Below are 25153 nucleotides of genomic sequence, written 5' to 3'. Positions count from 1 at the left end.
GTGCGTGTTGCGCATATGCGTTTGTGTGATCTTAATATGTCACGATCTTTTTGAAGAAAGATCGGTGGGTTGATATATTTATGTATGGATCAAGAGAGAGCGAGAGACTGAAAGAGAGAAAGAGAGAGAGACAGAGCCAGACAGACAGAGACAGAAATTCAGACATGCATTCATCCCAGTCGACGAACGAACGTCGAAGAATTCTCTATCTTTATTCAATGCAAGTTTACATGACCTCTACTATGATCTACCATTTCAAACGCGTGATCGATACAAAATCGTAAAAGAAATATCAAAAGTCACTGCTTCTCCACACTTGTGTCTCACTACCTTTTTTGGTTGAATATTAATTTCCTTCGGGCACTTCCTGAAAACAAAATACAGAAATAGTCCCTCCAACACTCCTCTTAGAACATCAAGACTCAGCACAATGAAATTATTATTCTTTTTTTTTTTTAATCTCCGCGTCTGGGAAGAAAATTAGCTACGTTTACCTGTAGATCTTAACCTAAACTAGTACCCTTAGCGTCCTTTTTACATTCAACACTGGAGTCTCCCACATACCAAGGCCTATTCCAGATTCTAGGTGAGAGTTAATCCAACCTGTTACCCACGGTTACTTGGCTAAATGCAACTGAGGAAGCTGTTTTGGTCTGTTGAACTCTGCTGTTCACAACGATTAAGTTCACATTCACTGCCTGAGATTTGATGACAACCAAGCTATGGCTGAATATGTGCATAAGAATGACTGACTTCAAATGACCCCAAAATATGATCCGTTGCTGCAAGAAGAATATTTTTGCTCAAAAGAAGCAAACACAACTATTGATTCTATAACTATCTTAAACATTCGTTAGCACCCTTTATCACGCTGCCTACAACTCCGTTCCTCAAGGAAAAACAAACTAACTTCGTCAAAAGTCAACTTCTAGCAGCCAGTAAATACACTGAAAAACAATATGTGATGTATACAACATACCTCAGCAAGGTAATGCAGCCACCATCAAAGGGTGCATATCAATATATGGCAGTAAACTTGTAAAAAAAAGATCAATGATTACATCTCATAAATACGATTTCATGCTTCCCATATACAACAATAACTACTGTATTATCAGCACCATCAATATAAGCTAACAAGTCATGAGTGATAAACAAAAACATCACTTAAAGAAAACTATGTTTACACACCCGAGTAAAAAATGAACAAAAATTCAAATATCTTCCAACACAGAATACAGGAAGGTATGTAAATGTTACGGTATCAGAGTAACCGTTGATAAATAAACAAATACAGTAAGCAATCACAAATGAATGATTGACACAATTCGTTTTTACTAATTTCAAAGATAATTCAAGCAGTCAAGCTATCACACGCTGTGGAAACAAAGTCTGTTAAGATGTTGCTTTGGCCAGAAAGCAGACTGATGCTTTGTCCAGAAAGCGGACATATTTAAAAGCCAAATTCCTGACTCAAGGAACAACGTTGTAGCTCAAAAGACAAAGATCATACACATAAATTATCTTATTTTATTGCCGAAAGTTAAATAAAAGTTCGAGTAAAATACCTTCATCCGTAACACAGAAAGTACACAAACATTATAAAACAAATAAACCAAAACACATGAAAAAAATCTGACAAAAATATATCAACTAGAGCTCCTGAGTAAACGAGCTAACAACTGTTTACACACTTGAGGAATGAATGAGTATTGTTCTGTGAAAGAAAGAAAAGTTGAAAAGTGGAGAGGAAGAATCAAGAGTGGATAAAAAAAAGAAAGAAAAGAAAATGAGACTAAAAAAAACCAAAACCCTCCAGAGTCCTGAGCTGGGCAGCACAGGCGGTATTTGCAGTGCGAAGTTTTGCTCAGAGTGAAGAAGGTTCCAAATATTCACTCGGGAAAACTCTAAATTTTGCGGCACCAACCCCTAGAGAGCATTGCCTTCTGTAAGACGAGACAGGATTCATAAAAAAAGGCGACAACAGTTTACAGGTGTTCAAGTGCAGTGAGGACATCGCCGAGAATCTTCAGAAGGTATGTTTCCGCACTATCACCCGTGTTATTGTATTGTATCGTATTGAATTGTTTTGTATTGTATCATTTTGTACTGTATTACATTTTTTGTCACAGATTTCTGTGAGAAATTCGTGCTGCTCTCAGCTCCCCGGGGAGAGCGCGTCTCCACAGTACAACGCCACAACTATCCATATTTTTCTGACTGCAGGTGATTTTTCTGAGTGATATATGGAGACAGAACAGAAGAGAATCCAGGAATTTTGCAATATTCCCTGGGAAAACATCACAGTATCATCAATACATTTACACACATTTTGCTAACTTCCAGTCTTGTCAACAGAAGACTACAGAAAAAAAAAGTCCGCCACTATTTCCTTAAATCAATGAAGAACAGGGGCAAATGGAGGGAACTGGTTGCCCGGTCAACAGTAATGCCCTTACTCCTGAGCGTTCGGGATAGAAGAAAAGACGACAACGAAGAAGAAGAAGAAGGAGATTGCATACTAGAAAAGAAGAAGAAGAAGAAGAAGAAGAAGAAGACGACGACGAAGGAGATTGCACACTAAATAGATTTTCTCGGGTATCTTTACAGCAGCAGTTTGCGTTCCACCATCTGTCCCAGCGGTTCTAGAGAGGCGGTCAGTCCTCCGTGCAGCGGATGACGACTTTGCCTGCAGCGTGTTGCATGACTTCAAACCCTTTCACCACGTCAGTCAGGGGGAATGTGTGCGTCACCATTGGTTTGAGGTCAAACTGTCCTGACCCGAACAGGTCAACGGCAGTGGTGTACCTGTAGTAATATATACAGTGAGTCAATAGATAACAATGATGAAGATGATGATCATAATAATGATAACGATAACAACAGAGAGACAGACAGGGACAGGCGGACAATGAGACAGCGACAGGCAGACAAACAAGACAGAGAAGAGAGAGAGAGAGAGAGAGAGAGAGAGAGAGAGAGAGAGACAGACAGACAGACAGACAGACAGAGAAAACAAAAGGACCTACGTGTTGTTGAACTTAATGACACCCTTCATGTCCAGCTCTTGGCGACCGCTGTCCGGAGTGCGATGTTTGTATCGTCCCCACCCAGTCCTGCCAGCAGGATACAGCCCCCTGGCCGTGTGGCCTGCACACCAGTCCGTCCGTCAGTCTGATAATCAACAGTCACGTCAACCCGTCCATCCGTCAGTCAATCAACAGTCACGTCAGTCAGTCAGTCAACAGTCACGTCAGTCAGTCAATCAACAGTCACGTCAGTCAGTCAGTCAATCAACAGTCACGTCAGTCAGTCAATCAACAGTCACGTCAGTCAGTCAGTCAACAGTCACGTCAGTCAACAGTCACGTCAGTCAGTCAACAGTCACGTCAGTCAGTCAATCAATCAACAGTCACGTCAGTCAGTCGGATAATAAACAGTCAGTCAGTCAGCCAACAGTCAGTCAGTCAGTCAGCCAATCAACAGTCACGTCAGTCAGTCAGATAATAAACAGTCAGTCAGTCATCCAACAGTCAGTCACGTCAGTCAGTCAGTCAACAGTCACGACAGTCAGCCAATAAACAGTCACGTCAGTCAGTCAACAGTCACGACAGTCAGCCAACCAACAGTCACGTCAGTCAGTCAGTCAATCAACAGTAACGTCAGTCAGTCAGTCAACAGTCACGTCACGTCAGTCAACAGTCAGTCAATCAATAGTCATGTTTATCAGTCAATGAACAGTCACGTCAGTCAGTCAGTCAATCAACAGTCACGACAGTCAGTCAATCAATCAACAGTCACGTCAATCAGTCAATCAACAGTCACGTCAGTCGGTCAATCAATCAACAGTCACGTCAGTCGGTCAATCAATCAACAGTCAATCAACAGTCACGTCAGTCAATCAATCAACAGTCACGTCAGTCGGTCAATCAATCAACAGTCACGTCAGTCAATCAACAGTCTCGACAGTCAGTCAATCAACAGTCACGTCAGTCAGTCAGCAGTCACGTCCGTCCGTCAGTCCATCAACAGTCACGTCAATCAGTCAATCAACAGTAATTTCAGTCAGTCAGACAATCAACAGTCATGTCAACCCGTCCCTCAGTCAGTCAGATAATCAACAAGTATGTCAATCCGTTCATCAATCAGGTAGATAACCGACAGCCACATCAGTCCGTCTGTCAATTTGATAATGAACAGTCACTCCGGTTTATTAAATATATATATATATATATATATTTTTTTTTTCCTGCTGCCCAATCATCTGCACAGTTTCAGTGGCATTACTCCCACGCCGCTCATTTAGATTACCCCATACACGGCCACACCCGGGTTCGTCCGTCACAGTTCCAGCGTCGGCAATCCGCAGGGAACCATCGATGTTAGGTCGCCAGGAGGCCACACACCAGAGGAGAACCTGCACTGCTGCTGAGTCACTTCGGTGGTGTTCAGTGGTGCCTGTTCTGATTCAACGTACTTTGGACACCACCTACTAAGCCCCCTACTAACGACAATAATGACTTAGTCGCGGAGCCAGACTGAGCGTCCCTCCCAGAGTGGAGACCGCCACCACGTCCCTCCAACAACAGCCCCCCATGAATCTGCCGACACTGAAGACATTGACAGGACTCACCCCAAGCGCAGAAGTGGAGGGGTATCGAAACTGAGGTCACCATGAGAGCAGGGCATGAAAGGCCACAGACTTTTGAGACTGTTTTGTTTTTATATTGATGATGATGAAGGAGGAGGAGGATGACGATGACGATGTTGCTGTGGAGGTCCATTTTGGTTTGGGACTGCGTGACAAGGCTGTACTCTACGCTTCCTGTCATAATGATATCCCGGCCTTAACCAGGCCCGAGAGATACAGACACTTGCAGTGTTGGTCAGGTAATTAGAGCAACACACCCAAAGACGCATCCGTGAAGTGGATGACAATCGACTGTGTGGTCCCAGTCTCCCCATTTAAGCCCACAGCACACTCAACTCTGGGTAGGAGCCGGCCACGGGCCGAAAAACCCACCTCCGCTGGGATTCGAACCCGCGTTCTCCCAGCCGTCAGTCCGCGACGCTAACCACTTCGCCATGGCGGCTGGTGCCACACATCAACATCAGTCAATCCATCATCATCATGATAAAGACATCAGTAACTTTGGGGATGAGAACGTTGCCCCCAAACGCTTCTGGCCGAGGTCCTGAAGACGTCTCTTCTCAAACGCCAGACCTCCCTTGTAGAACGGGCTGCTTTACATATTTTGTTATAAGCTTATTCCACCATTACCTATAAGATGCATGTGGCGTATTTTCCATGTGACCCGAAGGCCAGTATGTGTACCGCACGTTCAAAGAACATTTATCAAAACAGCAACAACTGGAAGAAACATGTTTATACCATGACTATCGAGATATGCTTGTAGGTCAGAGCGTGTTTTAACAGTACATCGGGTACCGTTAACCCAACGATGGTCCCAAATATAGCGTTCTCATTCAGAGACATTCCTTGCCCTTCATTAGCAAAACAACAAAGAACTGTTCGCATGACCAGTTCTCATTATGCTTCAGTTCAGCAGTAAACATCATGGCGTAATATGACTTTTTTCCCGTCTTTTTTCCTCAGGAAATCAAGTATCCTCACCATTCATTTTAAAGAATAAATTTGTGGTGGTGTAAAACTGACTAACTGTAAACGAAGACATTGTGGTCATGGTGGTGCACTGTATTGCGGTGGCACTACGTTGCTCCATACAACGTTGAACTGTTCCTTGGCACAGCGTGGAGTGCTACACTGTCCTGTGTCGTGGTATACTACATAAACTACACTATGTCGTTCTCCGTTATCCTGTCCTATGTTACATCCCCGTGCTGTACTTTCCTATAGCATACTGTACTACATTGTACAACATTGTACTATACGCCACTCTACTGTCCGGTCTCGTGGTATACTCCGCTTTACCGTTCTCAGAAGGCCTGTTGTACCGCATCACATCATTCATATTGTACGGCACTGAACTGCACCACGTCGCACTGTACAGTACTGCTATACTGCCCGTGTTATAAAACAACACTAAAGTGCTGTACTGTGGTGTACCGTCCTGCCGCGTGCTTTTATAGAACCACGAATACTGTTTTGTACTACTCGAAAGTGGATGTTAGAGTACTGACCTCAACAATCACAAAACGCCACTCTTTTTGCAAAGGAACACGACTTCAAACTTCTACAGCCAGTATACAGATAAACAGGAAAGGCACGGCTTTCATGACCCACGTAGGATAACCAATCAATCAACCACAGAAATTGTGAAAAACAACAACAACAACAACAAAACAAAACAAAACAACAACAAAAAAAACAAACCAAGACCCCATCTCATTTGTACTTGCATGCGTTTCCTGTTATCATGGTATGTTATAAGAACTTGAACTTTGACACTGAATTTCGAACTTTGACACTGAATTTCGAACTTTGACATTGAATTTCGATAGGGATCTAGCCGTCACGGCCAGAGACTACACCAGGTTTGTTGAAAATTAAATGTAAGACATGAGCACTGTTGGGATTTTCCGTTTTGTGAAATAATAACCCTTAATCATTGACTGATCAACCTACTAGTCTCGTGATCATAAAGGGATGACTATCAGTCTTATGGATACTGACCACCCCACAAGTTTGCTTCATATACTATTTGCACTTGCTGAGAAACGCCAACATCAAAGTTTACCACGGACACTCACACACGGACATACACAACCAAGACCAGGTGATTACATAAAACCACATTGTTCACACACGTGAGTCAACAAAGATAAGGAAAACATGCCCACCTTTCATTAAAAGGAAAATAAAATGCATGTATGTATGTTAGAATTCTTGGTTCAACGATACACCCATAATCTGACACATCACATGTAAACACGTACGTATATAGCTGAGTTGGTACCAGCCGCGGTTCCGCTGCACTCCATGGAGACGTCAGGAGCCCCTTCCAGTAGTGACGTCACGTGGCTGGCGACGTCACGTGGGCCAAAGTCCTCCAATAAAAGGGTCCGACAGCCGCTGACGTCAGCGATAAACTGGAGGCGTTCCTTGTTCACGTCTGTTGACAATCCATCCATTATCTCTCTTTCTCTGCCTGTCTCTCTCGATAGTTTGCTTTTGCTTTGCTTTTTTGGCTGAAAGACATGATTTATTGTTTTACAAGTATAACTTTTTTTTTAATTAACATAATTTTCTTATCTAAATTGTTCTTTCGAACTGATCATTCGATTTGTTTCTCAATCTCAGTCTTGAGTTGGGATTATGATCTCTTGCAGTGTTCCTTTTTTTTTTCTTTTTTTTTTTGTGCACCGATTTTTTTTAATCTTCGCTTTCAATTTTGAAAAAGACAAAGTCTCCTTTTTGTGTTAAACGAACAGTATCAGTATCAGTAGCTGAAGGAGGCGTCACTGCGTTCGGTCAAATCCATATACGCTACTCCACATCTGCCAAGCGGATGCCTGACCAGCAGCGTAACCCAACGCGCTTAGTCAGGCCTTGAGAAAAAACAACAAAAACAACAACAAAAAGATAAATACATAAAACCACTACTACTGATAATAATATTTATGAAGTCAACTCAAATACAAACAAAAAACCCAACAAAACCCCCCAAAAAACAATGATGATAAATGAGCGAATAAATGTAAAACATGCAGACACACACACACACACACATGCAACAAACATGCAGTTTCACAGAAACGAACATTACACATGTCGTTTTGTATATCTATACATTGTCGTCAAGGGATTTCAATGCCCAAGATTTGTGTGTGTGTGTGTGTGTGTTGTTGTTGGGTTCTTTGGTTGTTGGTGGTTGTTGTTTTTTGTTTGTGTTTTTGCTTTTTGTTTGTTGTTTTGTTTTCGTTTGTTTGTTGTTTTTTGTTGGTGTTTTTGCTTTTTGTTTTTTCAAGAATGATATGCTTGGTTAGAAACTTTCCAAAACAGTTTATAGACGTACATATGGAAAAAAAAAGAAAACAAAACAAAACTGAACATAATCATACAAACAGCGAAACGAATATATATTTCTCTCTGCCTCAAGAGAGAGAGAGAGAGAGAGCATGTTTGGAGCTGACAGCATATAACAGGAATACACACTCAGCAAATGAATGGTTCCGTTTTGGAATTGCATTGGTAGTATAACTGATGTGAACGGAGTAAGTAAATTGTTCTTTGAAATGATCTTTTTTTTTTTCCTCAATCTCTTGAGTTAGGATTATGATCTCTTCATGTTGACCGTTCTTTCTTTCATGCCTCCTTTCTTTTTGTTTTATTCTTCTGTTGTCGGTGTCTCCCCCCCCCCCCCCCATCCCTCTTCACATCTTTTTCCTCTTCCGTTTGATTTGCTGTTTTTACTGAATTATGATGTTTTTGTTGTGAGGGCATGGTGGAATGAAGCTTGTAGCTTTTACCCTCAATGTAACATTCGAGTTCGAGTTTGATATAATGTCCGCAATTCGTCAATCCCTTTGTTAAAAGCGTTCAGGCTGCGATCAGCTCATGTTTTAAAACACCGAACTAAGTTTTATCTTCTTTCTTTTCTTCTTCTTTTTTTGATGACATTAGTGTGTATTGTGTTTGAGGGACAATCGCCTTTTCTTGAATAAACTATCCCTATCCGCATCTCTTGGTACAACTCTTGGTAAACATGATTTCTTATCATGAACAGTCACAGTCTGTGATGACGTTACCGTTGTCTTCACAACAAAGACGGTACAGACATGCAGTATAACCGAATTTCATATGTCAGATGATAGAGATAGCTAGTGCAGTTGAACTCTGAAGACTAGACATACGAACAAGCAGTGTAAGTGATGTTCATATCACAGACAGTTCAGGCAGGTAGTGTAACTAATATTTGTGGCACAGATATTAAAGAGCGGCAGTGTTTCCGATCTTTATAACACAGACAACACAGACAGTGCAACTCTTCTTCATAGAAAGAGAATAGAGACAGGCGGTGATCTCATACCACAGACAGTACAAACAACACTGAAACTGGCACAGATGGTACACCCAGTTAATACAACTGGTCATTATGACACAGATAGTACAGACAAGATTACTCAGTAACACTCGTCATAACAGTTTGTTTAATGGCGTCAAAATGTGCGGGCTGATCCATCTACAGGCATTTACGCTGCATATGTCTGACCTGCCTGTATACCCTTGAGAGCCATATGTCTGACCTGCCTATATACCCTTGACAGCCATGTCTGACCTGCCTATATACCCTTGACAGCCATGTCTGACCTGCCTGTATACCCTTGAGAGCCATATGTCTGACCTGCCTGTATACCCTTGAGAGCCATATGTCTGACCTGCCTGTATACCCTTGAGAGCCATATGTCTGACCTGCCTGTATACCCTTGAGAGCCAACCAGTTTGGAAGGGGGTGTGTGTGGGCTGGGGGTTGGGGGGGGGTAGGGGGTTATAGCACTGACGAACAGTGTGCTAATATTTTGAATACATCATTCTTAATTCAAGAAGCATAATGTTTGTCAGTTAATGGCCATTTTCTTGCTTGTCTCAGTGTTCCAGGCGAGTATCCAATAGTATGCCAGGGGTTTAAATGGCAAGGCAAGGCAAGGCACACACCAATAGTATGTCAGGGGTTTAAATGGCAAGGCAAGACACACCCCAATAGTATGCAAGGGGTGTAAATGGCAAGGCAAGGCACACCCCAATAGTATGCAAGGGGTGTAAATGACAAGGCAAGACACACCCCAATAGTATGCAAGGGGTGTAAATGGCAAGGCAAGGCACACACCAATAGTATGCCAGGGGTGTAAATGGCAAGGCAAGGCACACACCAATAGTATGCAAGGGGTGTAAATGGCAAGGCAAGGCACACACCAATAGTATGCCAGGGGTGTAAATGGCAAGGCAAGGCACACACCAATAGTATGCAAGGGGTGTAAATGGCAAGGCAAGGCACACACCAATAGTATGCCAGGGGTGTAAATGGCAAGGCAAGACACACCCCAATAGTATGCAAGGGGTGTAAATGGCAAGGCAAGGCACACACCAATAGTATGCCAGGGGTGTAAATGGCAAGGCAAGACACACCCCAATAGTATGCAAGGGGTGTAAATGGCAAGGCAAGGCACACACCAATAGTATGCCAGGGGTGTAAATGGCAAGGCAAGACACACCCCAATAGTATGCAAGGGGTGTAAATGGCAAGGCAAGGCACACACCATACCCCCCCCCTCCCCTACCTCCCCACAAAAAAGAGTGGTCAAAAATAGAAATAGACCCATTCGATCAAACACTCAAATACACATTAACAAGGAAGTTTTCATTAACAATAACAAAAATCTTTTCCCTATCAACAGACTAAAATCTAATGTAAAAAAAAAAAGGACCTTGTATGTTTAGATGCATGTGTATTGTATTCTGTCGTTTGCACACTTGTACTGATAAATAACACAAAGCATACGGGCAATGAACATAACCCATAATATTAACAAAATAATGATATTGTGTTTTTGATGTTTATGAAGGAAGCAGTACAGAAAGTCAGTGTGACTTTTCTTTATGACACACACACACACACAGACAGGTAGCGTAACTAAGCTGCCTGACCCAGCTAGACACACGTGTGTCCGTGGCGTTACCTGTGACACAGATCCGTGTGACGCCCAGGCAGGTTTTGGCCGTCATCACTATCATCTGACCCAGTGGTCCTGTCCAACAAACGTCGTACAACGGGCAGCAGTGACGATGATGATGTTGTCGAAAATGTCATGGGGATGATGGTAGTGTGGATGTCGGAGATGTGCGAGTAGGAGTGGTTTGATGGTGGTAATAATGATAATGGGAGTGATGATGAGTGTGATGATGATGGTAATAATGATAATGGGAGTGATGATGATTGTGATGATGGTGGTAATAATGATAATGGGAGTGATGATGATTGTGATGATGGTGGTAATAATGATAATGGGAGTGATGATGATTGTGATGATGGTGGTAATAATGATAATGGGAGCGAGGATGATTGTGATGATGGTGGTAATAATGATAACGGGAGTGATGATGATTGTGATGATGGTGGTAATAATGATAATGGGAGTGATGATGATTGTGATGATGGTGGTAATAATGATAACGGGAGTGATGATGATTGTGATGATGGTGGTAATAATGATAACGGGAGTGATGATGATTGTGATGATGGTGGTAATAATGATAACGGGAGTGATGATGATTGTGATGATGGTGGTAATAATGATAATGGGAGTGATGATGATTGTGATGATGGTGGTAATAATGATAATGGGAGTGATGATGATTGTGATGATGGTGGTAATAATGATAACGGGAGTGATGATGATTGTGATGATGGTGGTAATAATGATAACGGGAGTGAGGATGATTGTGATGATGGTGGTAATAATGATAATGGGAGTGAGGATGATTGTGATGATGGTGGTAATAATGATAATGGGAGTGAGGATGATTGTGATGATGGTGGTAATAATGATAATGGGAGTGATGATGATTGTGATGATGGTGGTAATAATGATAATGGGAGTGATGATGATTGTGATGATGGTGGTAATAATGATAATGGGAGTGATGATGATTGTGATGATGGTGGTAATAATGATAATGGGAGTGATGATGATTGTGATGATGGTGGTAATAATGATAATGGGAGTGATGATGATTGTGATGATGGTGGTAATAATGATAATGGGAGTGATGATGATTGTGATGATGGTGGTAATAATGATAATGGGAGTGATGATGATTGTGATGATGGTGGTAATAATGATAACGGGAGTGATGATGATTGTGATGATGGTGGTAATAATGATAAGGGGAGTGATGATGATTGTGATGATGGTGGTAATAATGATAACGGGAGTGATGATGATTGTGATGATGGTGGTAATAATGATAACGGGAGTGATGATGATTGTGATGATGGTGGTAATAATGATAATGGGAGTGATGATGATTGTGATGATGGTGGTAATAATGATAATGGGAGTGATGATGATTGTGATGATGGTGGTAATAATGATAATGGGAGTGATGATGATTGTGATGATGGTGGTAATAATGATAAGGGGAGTGATGATGATTGTGATGATGGTGGTAATAATGATAACGGGAGTGATGATGATTGTGATGATGGTGGTAATAATGATAATGGGAGTGATGATGATTGTGATGATGGTGGTAATAATGATAACGGGAGTGATGATGATTGTGATGATGGTGGTGTTAATACAAGTGATGACAACGTTAATACAAATGATGACGACAAATGAAAATGATGATGAAAGTTCCAAACGAAGACACAGAAGACGGAGAGGAGGAGGAGGAGGACAAGGGAGCAGAGAAAGAGAAGTGACAATGACAAACCGTACAACACAATGATGAACACAGATATCATACAAACACACCCTAACATATATATATATATATATATATATATATATATATATGATGTGTGTGTGTGTGTGTGTGTGTGTATGTATGTATATGTATGTATGTGTGTGTTGTGTGTGTGTGTGTGTGTGTGTGTGTGTGTATGTGTGTGTGTAAGTTTCATATACGGACCGGGATTATGCTCCCCTTCTCCACTAGACCTTGAGTGATGGTCTAGGTGATTGCCCTTCGGAATCAAGGACCATTGTGTAGTCTGCACTTAGCGCACGTATACAAACCCAAGGAAACGCATGGGCTGTCCCTGGCAAAATTCTGTAGACAAATCCACTTTGATAGTAAAAGGAGGAGTTTGTAGTATACTCCATGTCTGGTGTCATGTGCTGCACCATGTCAAACTGATAGTAAAACACGTGCACGTGCAGGCAGGAAAAAACGAGAGCGAAAAGGGCGGCGCTCCACTGCTGCCAGGCTCACTCAGCGGGGTCAGCAGTCAAAAGAATTCACACAGAGAATCTGTTGTGACAAAACGTAACACAGTCCAGTGCAGTGCAGTGCAGTGCAGTGCAGTACAGTACAATGCAATGCAATGGCTACACCTTTTGCTTCCACTGCAACAACTGTGACCCAGTTCTGTATCAGTCCATCAATGAAAGCGCACCAACTTTCTTAATGAATGAATCATTTGGGACCGCTGCTGTTTGTGAGGAGGAAACAATATTGATAGACTGGTGAAAGTTGTCTGTGAATCACAGGTTTTTGAAATCTATCGCCTTTGAAGCAATATCTATGACATCTAATGAAGTGCATCCTGTCAACCGTTTATTCAGCCTCTCTCTATTGGGCAGAACTGAAAATGATGTATAGAAATGAAGGTAAATCAATGAAAATCTAGCTGTCCAAAGAACAGTTTCCACCCCAGTCGCTGTGATGATATTGATTCCTACCTCTCTCAACACACCGAGGAGGCAAAAGCCGAGTGATCAGAGCGTTGGACTTTCGATCTGAGGGTCTGGGTTCGATCCCGATATCGGCACCTGCTGGGATAAGGGTGGAGATGTTTCCTGTCTCTCTGGTCAGTAATGTGCAGAACAGCTGGTGCATTAGTGCCCTTCGTGTACATTCACACGCAGAAGATCAAATGCGCACGTAAAAGATCCCATAATCCATGTCATTGTTCGGTGGGTTATGGAAACAATAACATATCCAGCATCCCCTCACCCACCCAGCCGGAATCGGAATATGGCTGCCCATATGGCGTGGTCAAAAATGTCATCAACATTTATCATCATCGTAATTCTTCTTGTCATTATTATCATTATTATTATCATCATCATCATTATTATTATCATGGTTGTCATAACGATAGGCCAACTCACCCGCTCCACAGACCAAAAGACGTTGACCTGGCTTGACCCCTGCCCTTTGACACCCAAAAAGGGCGCAGGCCATTGGCTGAATCATAGCCGCCTCCTCCCAGCTCACTTTTGGGGATAGTCTGCACACACACACACACACAGACACAGACAGACACTCCCTCAATATACATTCACGCATGTACAATATCAACAACGACACGACCACTACTTTTACTACCGTTGCTACTACTACTATTAAATGTTCGACGCCTCGCAACCCCACAGAGCTCTTATAAAGAAATATGAAAACAGGAGGAATATGAGCACACTTAATCTCTTCTCCCTCAACTCTGTGGAGAGTCACTGGGGCGCCGCACAGAACTGTTCACCAGATTCCTCCAGGTTGTGTGTCAAAGCTTACCTTCTGCTGTCGTCAGTCCTTCGTTTTTTGTCTTCCTCTCGGTATACAACCCCTAATATTGTGGATAATGTTTTATCAACGCCACTGGTCTTTGTCTATGTGGGCCCCTGTCACCGTTAGTCTCTTCTGGCAGAGTTCTGCTGTTCTTATGAGGTAACAAGTATCGCTTCTGTACTCGTGCTTTCATGAGGTCAAAGTACTGCTTCAGTACTGGATTCATAAGGTCAAATGTATGCTTCATGTACTGTCATCTTCATGGAGGTCAAATGTACTGCATCTGTATGCTAGGACAGCTGGTGTCATGTAGTGCTTCGATGTACCATTCACACGAGGATCAAATGCGCACGTTAAGTAGTATCTCCAATAAATGTCATGTTCGGTATGGTTTAACAATAACATGTACTATCCAGCTACGCTACCAGAGGTCAAATGGACTGCCCATTACGGGCTGGTCTAAAAGTCAAAATTTATGCATCATACGTAATTCTTAGTCTTGTCATTATTATGCTGATTATAATCAAATTATGTATCATGTTTGTCATAATAGGCCAATACCGCTTCCATGACCAAAGACTTCACTGGTTGACCCCTGTACGCTTTACACCCAAATAGGCGCAGGCCATGTGTCTATCAAAAGGCCGCTGCCTTCAGTACTGTTGTGGATATGTACTGCACGTACTCATCCACAACAAGTACAGCATCAGACGCTCTCTAGGTCAATATACTTCACGCATTTTATACAAATAACTACCGACACGATCATCATAAGTTTACTCCGTGTACTGACTGTCTGCGAATGGATTTCCTCTCCATTCTGCTGTCGTCAGTCCATCGTTTTTCGTCTTCCTCTCGGTATCCCAACCTCAATATTTCCGTGGATAACTGTTTTATCAACGCCACTGGGTCTTGTTATGTGGCCATGTCAACGTAGCCTCCTTTCCTTGGCACAGTTCTGCTGATCTTCATGAGGTCAAATGTACTGCTTCATGTACTGCTGATCTTCATGAGGTCAAATGTACTGCTTCATGTACTGCTGATCTTCACGAGGTCAAATGTACTGCTTCATGTACTGCTCATCTTCATGAGGTCAAATGTACTGCTTCATGTACTGCTGATCTTCACGAGGTCAAATGTACTGCTTCATGTACTGCTGATCTTCATGAGGTCAAATGTACTGCTTCAGGTACTGCTGATCTTCACGAGGTCAAATGTACTGCTTCATGTACTGCTGATCTTCACGAGGTCAAATGTACTGCTTCATGTACTGCTGATCTTCACGAGGTCAAATGTACTGCTTCATGTACTGCTGATCTTCATGAGGTCAAATGTACTGCTTCATGTACTGCTGATCTTCATGAGGTCAAATGTACTGCTTCATGTACTGCTGATCTTCACGAGGTCAAATGTACTGCTTCATGTACTGCTGATCTTCACGAGGTCAAATGTACTGCTTCATGTACTGCTGATCTTCACGAGGTCAAATGTACTGCTTCATGTACCGCTGATCTTCATAACGTCAAATGTACTGCTTCATGTACTGCTGATCTTCACGAGGTCAAATGTACTGCTTCATGTACTGCTGATCTTCACGAGGTCAAATGTACTGCTTCAGGTACTGCTGATCTTCACGAGGTCAAATGTACTGCTTCATGTACCGCTGATCTTCATAACGTCAAATGTACTGCTTCATGTACTGCTGATCTTCACGAGGTCAAATGTACTGCTTCATGTACTGCTGATCTTCACGAGGTCAAATGTACTGCTTCAGGTACTGCTGATCTTCACGAGGTCAAATGTACTGCTTCATGTACTGCTGATCTTCATGAGGTCAAATGTACTGCTTCATGTACTGCTCATCTTCATGAGGTCAAATGTACTGTTTCATGTACTGCTGATCTTCATGAGGTCAAATGTACTGCTTCAGGTACTGCTGATTTTCATGAGGTCAAATGTACTGCTTCAGGTACTGCTGATCTTCATGAGGTCAAATGTACTGCTTCATGTACTGCTGATCTTCATGAGGTCAAATGTACTGCTTCATGTACTGCTGATCTTCATGAGGTCAAATGTACTGCTTCATGTACTGCTGATCTTCATGAGGTCAAATGTACTGCTTCATGTACTGCTGATCTTCATAAGGTCAAATGTATTGCTTCATGTACTGCTGATCTTCATGAGGTCAAATGTACTGCTTCATGTACTGCTGATCTTCATGAGGTCAAATGTACTGCTTCATGTACTGCTGATCTTCATGAGGTCAAATGTACTGCTGATCTTCATCAGGTCAAATGTACTGCTTCATGTACTGCTGATCTTCATGAGGTCAAATGTACTGCTTCATGTACTGCTGATCTTCATTAGGTCAAATGTACTGCTTCATGTACTGCTGATCTTCATAAGGTCAAATGTATTGCTTCATGTACTTGTTCATTAGTGATGTGATCAGTGTATCTGATGTTTCTTATCTTTTGGAATAACACGTCATGGCTTGAATTCTTCTTTCAAAATCCACCGTAAGGGTTCATGTCTCGCATGCGAATGGTAGATAGAATGTACCAGTGCACGTGGGAGTCTGATTCTTGCTCACTTCCTGCCGGACGATCGATGGCGATGGTTCGTGACGGTTCTTCTTCCTCCAATGTTGATTGTGTTGACATAGCCTTTCAGTTATAATGCATTCCAGGAGTATGTTGAGCAGTGTGCGACACAGAAGGCAGCCCAGGATGGACTCCAACCGATGTACGGAACCACTCTTCAATAACACCCTGTGTGAGTGTCACAGTGCTTGCTTTGAAAAATAGCTGCTGGATGGTGTTGGTAAGCTTTTGGTCTGTGTTATGTTTTCACTGTGGCCCATAGAACCAGACTCTGAAAAGCACCTTTTCTGGAATCTATGAAGACGTGGTAGAACTCAGTAGAGTGTTGGAGATGTATTTTGCAAAGAGTACGCAGGTTAAAGATCTATTCCATGTTACTTCAGCTTGTTCTTCAGCAATAATGGTACCTGCTGGTGGCTTTAATTTGTTCAGAATGATTTTGAGCATTACTTCGCAAGTGTGCTGATCAAAATGATAGTGCGGTGGTTCTGGTAGTGTTGGAGATTTCATTTCTTGGAAATGGTGATGATTAGTGATTTGGTCCGTGGCATGAGGCATTCGCCTAAGTGTCAAATTTTAAGAAAATGATATACACTCAATAAATATGAAGAAAAAAATACACACACGGACCTTCCCCCCCAGGTTACCTGTAGCAGAGCTTGGCGGGCCAGACTATGAAGGTGGCCAGAGATCCCGGGGTGGGGGTAACGGACATCATCTTGGCGTAGGGACACAGGTTGGCCCTCCCCTCTCCACACCACAGGCAGTGACCGCACCCCGGGTACTTGGGGGAGACCGCCACCTTGTCACCTGTATGGTGAAGGAAAGGATGGGAGATGTGGCGGAGTGTGTAACGTCACAGAATGACTGTCTCCTTACAAGTTTTCGTGGTATGTTGTGCATGTAGCAGATCTGCTTCCAGGAAGTAAAATCAAAACGACTCTCTCTCTAGATAAAATTACCCCCATCTCACCCCTCTTATAAAAAGAAAAAAACCCATACACATACCTTTACTCTTCACTTCCCCCATCCCACCCTTATCAGTGTAATGTTACCACAGTAAAATCATGTTTATGAACGTGCACACATGCGCGGACATGCAAAAGGTTCACGCGTATGCACATACTGTACGCACGCGTTCGCATGACCACACACATTTAAGGGTGGTGATTTTTCCGATCTCCCAGGTCCACATATGTGCAGACCAGATAGTGCCTGAACCCCTTCGTGTGTATACCCACGCAGAAGAATACGCGTTTAAGATCCTGCAGTCCATGTCAGCGTTCGGTGGGTTAAGGAAACAAGAATATACCCAGCATGCACATCCCCGAAAATGGAGTATGGCTGCCTACATGGCGGGGGAAACAAAACGTCATACACGTAAAATGTTACATGTCTGTCTGAGTATGTGTGCGTGCCTGAAAACTGATTGAGTGACACAGGAAACGAATGATGAGCGCCCAGTGGCAACCGTCAGGCTGTATCCAGGTAGGCAGTCTGTTGTGCAAATGACCCCGTGTTTGTAAAGCGGTTAGAGCTTGGTCTCAGACCAGGATAGGCGCTGTATAAGTATCCATATCAACAACATCAAAACGATGTATGGAAAAGAATGCTAAGTATGCGATAAATGCTCCCCCGAGTCAATTCATGCAAAAGGGAGTATTTCTGTAAGCAGTCAGGGAGTAGATACGTTACATGCACAAAAATACTCTTGAGAGTACTTCTGTGGGAATCATTGTGCAACATCATATGGGGAGACATGATCACAATGGACATGCTATTACAGTTTTGTGTCTCTTCAAATGAATGCAACCATCCCCGTCAATGAGTTGAAAATTCAGTTCATACTGCTTGTAGTGGTGACGCTTTTTTCTCTGTCTGTCTGTCTGCCTCTCTATCCCAGATTAACCGGGAGTTACAGTTGATACGCGTAGTGAAAGTAAAAATTAATAATGCTTTCTCACCAACAATTTTCATAGGACGTCTTCTTTATAATAAAAAAAACCCCCAGTAAGGTGAATCTACTTTACAAATGATAGTAACTCATGATGAAAGTGAAGTCGGAAGCAATACACTAGAAAAGAAACAAGATCTACCTTTTTTCTGCTGTGCTATCATCAACACCATTTCAGTGTCATTACATTTACGCTGCTCATTCCGAGTCATCCATACATGGCCACATCCGGTATCGTCTGTCGCAGTCCCAGCACCGGCAGTCCACAGGGAACTATCGACGTGAGGTCGTCAGGAGGCTACACACCAGAGGAGACCCTGCACTACTGCTGAGTCACTTCGGCGGTGTTCACTAGTGCCTGTTCTGATTTAACGTATTTAGGACACCACCTACTAAGCCCACTACTGCCGACAATAATGGTTTAGTAGCGGAGCCAGACTGAATGAGCGTCCGCGATCCGTCCCCCCCCCCCACCCCTAAAAGTGGAGACCGCTATAATGACCCTCCAGCAAAGTCCCTCATGAATCTGCCGACACTGAAGACCTTGACAGGGCTCATCCCAAGCACGGAAGTGGAGGGGTATCAAAAGTGAGGTTACCATGAGAGTAGGGCATGAAAGGTAACATAATTTGGGTCTTTTTAAGATGAATAAGAAGAAGGACGATGACGATGACAATGCTGATGCTGATGCTGATACGGAGGTCCGTTTAGGTTTGGGACTACGTGACAAGGCTGTACTGTATGCTTCCTTTCATAATGATATCCCGGCGTCAAACTGGCAGAGAGATACAGACACTTGCAGTGTTGGTCAGGTAATTACACCCAAAGACGCATCCGTGAAGTGGATGATACTCAACTATGTGGTCTCAGTCATCCCATTTAAGCCCACAACACACTCAACTCTGTGTAGGAGCCGGCCGCAGGCTGAAAAACCCATCTCCGCTGGAAATCGAACCCGCGTCCTCTAAGCCGCAAATCCTCGACGCTAACCACTTCGCCACGGCGGCTGGAAGATCTACCGTTTGCTCTTAACCAGAAGCGATTTTACTGTTCTGCCATCAATGAACGATAGCAACTTTTACGGGGGTGTATGCATAAAAGACCCCTACACATTTTTCTTCTTATCCACTTATATGATGGCAATAGATAACACTGTGTAATTAAGGATTGTACATCGAGAATATGTGGCATTTATAAAATGGAATCCTTTCAGATGAAACATATTGCGTGCGCCTTCCCCCCCCCCCACCCCCCCCCCCGCCCCCTACACACACGCACCCCCTCCCTATCACTTACAGAGAGTCTCCATCTATGCTACAAAGCGGGAAGAACAGAAAAATCCTGATGCGTAACTGACATAATAGTTATGCAGATATTTGCTTTGAGTTGAATGGCTGAATATGATTCACATCTCCAAAAAATCTCAAAGAAGTGACTAGAAAAGCAGAGCCACGCTGGCTGCAGACCACAGCACTGCAGTTCCTGCCAGCCAGCCACTCACCCAGCACCAGGTCCGTGACGCCAGGCCCCAGGCCGGAGACGACCCCGCAGCTCTCGTGACCCAGAACGATGGGCTGGGGGATGGGGACACCACTGATCACCCCGCACCCTGTCCGGTAGTGAGCCAGGTCTGACCCACACACACCCACCGCCCGCACCTCGATCTGCACCTCTGTGGGACACACAGGGCTTGGTTACACCTCTGTGTGTGTGTGTGCGTGCGTGCGTGCGTGTGTGTGTGTGTGTGTGTGTGTGTGCACGCGCGCATGCGTGCGAGTGTGTGTCAGTGTTTGTGAATGTGTGTGTCTTCGTACGTGCGTGTGAATGCCAGCTTGTGTATGTGTGTGTGTTCGCATGTGTGCGCGCACGAGATAGAGATACAGAGAAAGAGAGAGAGAGAGAGAGAGAGAGAGAGAGAGAGAGAGAGAGAGACAGAGACTGAGACAGAGACAGAGAGACAGTGTGTGTGTGTCCATCTGATATACCAGGGATCGTGTAAATGCTGCATTTGCACAAACTGACAGCTTTATGTCAGTAATGTCTTTAGGTAACAGCTTGCTGTAACAGACATGGCTCTGTTATGTTCATTTTTCTGCCAAGCTGCTCATGAAAAGTGACATAATAAGAATTTGCACAGTGTCTTTCCATGTAAAACATGCTCAATAGCGCTGTACACCACCACGAAATTGTCACCATGACTTTTTTCCTTCCACTATCCCCACCCACATTTAATTATTTGTAACAAATGAGCTCTTTAACGGCCATGACCGCTGCTGGAAGTATCGTCGTTTCAGTTGCAATTGTACCTTCGAGGCGGTGATAGTCTAAGAGATTTTATCATGGGTATTCATTCCCCCACTCTACACCCCGCGGGTGAAGCGGAATTGAAGGAAGTCACTCTGATTGATGGACAAGTTTCTTCACAGTACGAACGATGTGAACACAACTCACCCCCTTCCGCTGGTTCTGGAATTGGACGCTCCTCCTGCAACACATTCATGTACAATGAGTACACACACACACACACACAAAATGTGTGCACGCACATCAACACACACACACACACACACACACACACGCACACACAATGAGTGTAGGCCCTCCCCACCCCACCCCACTCTGATCAACAAACAGAAACGAGCGAGCGACAGAGAGAGAGGAAGAGAGACAGTGAGAGAGCTAGAGGGAGAGACAGATGGATTGTTTATTCATTTATGGGCCACACCCCTCATGGAAGGGCGTCAGATTTCACCATAGCCAGCACAACATATGTTAAACAATACATTTTTATGATACACTCAACTAAGTTATGGCCTACACGATATACATCATACTTTCCGAATTTATTGTCTGGACAGAGCGCCGATAATGTTCATTGAAACCGAACCGGGTTAACACATATTTAGATATTAATATTCTACACGTTAATAAGCAGAGCATGGAGTATATCCAAGTTGTGCACTGCGTAAAATATCAACAAAATTGTACTTACTAACTAAATGATCCCGTGCTGCCTTCGTAAATTCACCTTTGCAGTCGGTATAATACCGATTTCATTCTTTATGATATGTCATGAATGGTAAGAAACTGGAAAACATTCATAAAGGCGGAATTGCGTCTTCTACCAATTTATAATAAAATACATGAAATTGAAAATGTTTGTTTCCTTTTGTCCCCAAAGAGCTCTGTTCTTAGCTTACTGTTCAGAATCAGTTGTCTGCCGCAGTGACCTGCTCACAGATCAGCATCAGCGCGGCAGCGGTCACTCACATGTATTGTACCGCGCTGAACGCTTTCCTCTGGTGACCTCACCTTTGCATGTTCTTGCCTTGCGACTCTTCGAAACGCGTTCTCACACAGGCAGAAGTAATAAAAACATACGATTCTGGACATTAAAAATCAAAATCTACTTATCTTCCCGCCCCCCTATAGTGGTCAACTTTACATCAGTGTGATCAGTATGATTTATTCTATTTTATCGTAAAAAGAACGGTTTTGTTGCTCACATTTGGACCTCAGTAACGCAAATTTCAATCTAAATTCCCTGGCCTCAGTATGAGGGTTGTTCTTTCCATGTAGTCTGGCTTCGGGGCCCCCAACAGTGAGTAACTGCGTCGATAGGTGTCGGGTTGTATTCATGACAATGGTGTGCATCAATATGCACCTCCTCGCTGAGGTTTTTTTTTTTTTTTTTTTTTTTAACCTAACACAAAGGCGGATTACATGCAACATATGTCACATGCCCATAGTATTGATCTGGTAATGTTCCACTCTAGCATCCTAAATTCAGCTCAAGAATTTATGATGCTAAAGTGGGATAAGGTTGATTTTTTCAGTGCACTAAAGTACGCTAAAAATATATATATGCCAAAGGCACTGAGACGCAAAACTTACACTGACACGGAGCATAACGCGAACTCCAAACTCCCACCTCCAACACTGACACACAGATGCACATTCACCCCTTCTTACCACACGCATGTCAAGACGACCGTACAACACGGCGCACAGGTTTTTTGCAGACATGTCGCCGGCAGAGTGAATGGCGCCGTGAATTGGAAGGCAGACAGCCCCTCGCTGATTCCACGCAAGCCACCCGTGAAAAAACGTGACAGAAGTAACTGTTGAAGTACAGCTGTGCTAGTTTCCGCTCTTCAACTAACTTGCACCGCGAACTGAGGCACGCAATAGTCAGCTTTTGTCACGTGACCAGTATTGGCCCCGTCTCGGGAGAAGGGGAGAACAACAAACACATACATCTTTGTGTGTGTGTGTGTGTGTGTGTGTGTGTGAATAGGATAGAATAGGATAGAATACTTTTTATTGTCATAAAACCTTAAAGTTTATAAGACACAATGAAACATAAACATGAGCATATTAAGAAGAGAAACATTCATGAACAAATTTTGCCAGCCTTGGCTGTATTTCTGTTAGAAGGATCAATTCACTAGGCTTTGCATTTGGACGACATATATTGATTAGGAATCTGTGTCTGTAAGTATTGTACTTTACACAATTGTCTAAAAGGTGAATCTCATCTTCTAAACTGTTACAAGTATCACACAGTCTTTGTTCTTTCGGTGTATTTTTATATCTTCCCTGTTTGATTTGTAAATCATGGGGGCTGATTAGTAACATGGTCAGTGCTTTCCTGTGTTGTGTATTTGCTGTATTCTTTAAGTACGGTTCAATGTGTGTGTGCTGTGCAGTGGAAGGTGACGGTGGTGGTGGCTAGAGGGAGGAGTGTGGGAATTGCGCATGCAGCAGGAAACCTCACAGCCACAGGCACAGGAAAGGAATACGTGAACGAGACCATGTTCAACTTGACTTTTTTTTTGTGTGACTCACTTGTGTAAACAAAGTGAATCTATGTTTTAACTCGGTGTTCGGTTGTCTCTCTCTCTCTCTCTGTGTGTATGTGTGTGTGTGTGTGTGTGTGTGTGTGTGTGTGTGTGGTAAACTTTAACATTGACATTTTCTCTGTAAATACTTTGTCAGTTGGCACCAAATTAGGCATAAAAATAGGAAAAATTCAGTTCTTTCCAGTCATCTTGTTTAAAACAATATTGCACCTCTGGGATGGGCACAAAAAAAAAAAAAAAAAAAAAAATGAAGCCTAATTATATGCAAACTGCATTTACTATTATATTTATATTTTTTGTATTCTCTAAACTTGGCATTTTGATCTGATATTCGACACAACAAAAGAGCAGTCATTATTATCATTTTTTGTTCAAACAGGAACTTCTTTTGCTAAGCATGGAAGTTTTATTTATTTTGCAAACGTTTTGGTGAAGATAGTAAAAAAGGGAAATTACTCTGTAATTAATGCTAGGGGAATCATTTGCTTTAAAATGATCTTTCTCATCTTAAACATTACATTTTGAAATTATACTCAATGCATAAAAAGCTTGTGTGTTTTACTCTCAGTGTACAGGGCTTTCACTATGTTCATTCCCCCAAGTGGTCTTTTTCGGAAAATACTAAAATCAATACGACAAGTGGACTTCACAGATCTGCAAGCTGAGCCCTGAAGGTCATGGGCAAAAATCAATTGCATACACATATTTATACACATTCAAAGCGCGTGCTCATATTCTTCGCGAACGCGAACGACGCCATTTTATTTCAAGTTGTTGACCTGCCCGTTCAATCCTATATTCAATGGACAATACACGATAACATGTGATGGAAAGTTGGAGAAGGAGACCGTTAAATATTTATTCATAGAAAGATTTTTGAACGCCTCATCACTTACTGGATTATGCCCCAAACTGCCATAAGAATATCCACAGAATCAGTCGGAATTCACAGTTAAAAATTGTAAACATGCAAGTTAATACCCTTGAACTGATCACGATGAAACGAAAAAATTTCCAGTCTTGACTTTTCTCAAAATGAAGTCCTTTTCACTTCTTACGACATTTAGAAGTACTTGTACTTGGCTCTACATGTTATTAGTTTAACAAAATACTAAATTTTCATATCAACTTTAAAACTATAAAACTAGAATGAACATAAAAGAGAAATTGAATCGACCGTGTCGTACTACATTCCCGGCGGGTGTAACTAAACTTGTACATCTATCTAGATCTAGTGAAAACGGCTAAATGTTGCAGTGTGACTGCGGTGATAGCCATTAAAAAGAATTTTTTATTGCCCTTAAAGATTTTTTCAATGCCCAAGATACACCAGAATAATATGATTTAAACAGCGTTCTCACTGCGAATACTGCAATTGATTTATCGCCCTTTAAAAAAGTATGTTCAAATGTTAAATTTTATAACGTCAATTAAGGAACCACGATAGTGTAATGGATAAGGCAGTTTCTTCTCACCCGAACACGCGGGGTTCGAATCTGGTTAGTCTGGTTAGGCCTTT

General features: G+C 42.7%; 1 protein-coding gene across 1 annotated transcript; it reads right to left on the bottom strand.

The window, feature by feature from the left end:
- Nucleotides 1-196: 196 nt before the first annotated feature.
- LOC143297297 (sorbitol dehydrogenase-like) lies at nucleotides 197-22960 on the bottom strand. The gene is made up of 9 exons (XM_076609569.1): nucleotides 22745-22960; nucleotides 21224-21257; nucleotides 20274-20444; nucleotides 17466-17628; nucleotides 13822-13940; nucleotides 10660-10728; nucleotides 6919-7094; nucleotides 3030-3150; nucleotides 197-2808 (listed from the first exon to the last, which is right to left on the bottom strand). The coding sequence occupies exons 1-8, from the start codon at nucleotides 22796-22798 to the stop codon at nucleotides 3055-3057; spliced, it is 882 nt and encodes a 293-aa protein (XP_076465684.1). The 5' UTR covers nucleotides 22799-22960; the 3' UTR covers nucleotides 197-2808; nucleotides 3030-3054.
- Nucleotides 22961-25153: the final 2193 nt, after the last annotated feature.

Source organism: Babylonia areolata, chromosome 22 (assembly GCF_041734735.1).
Source record: "Babylonia areolata isolate BAREFJ2019XMU chromosome 22, ASM4173473v1, whole genome shotgun sequence".
NCBI classification, from domain to species: domain Eukaryota; kingdom Metazoa; phylum Mollusca; class Gastropoda; order Neogastropoda; family Buccinidae; genus Babylonia; species Babylonia areolata.
The sequence above is the reverse complement of the archived record's forward strand: the minus strand, read 5'-3'. Positions and strand labels throughout refer to the sequence as shown.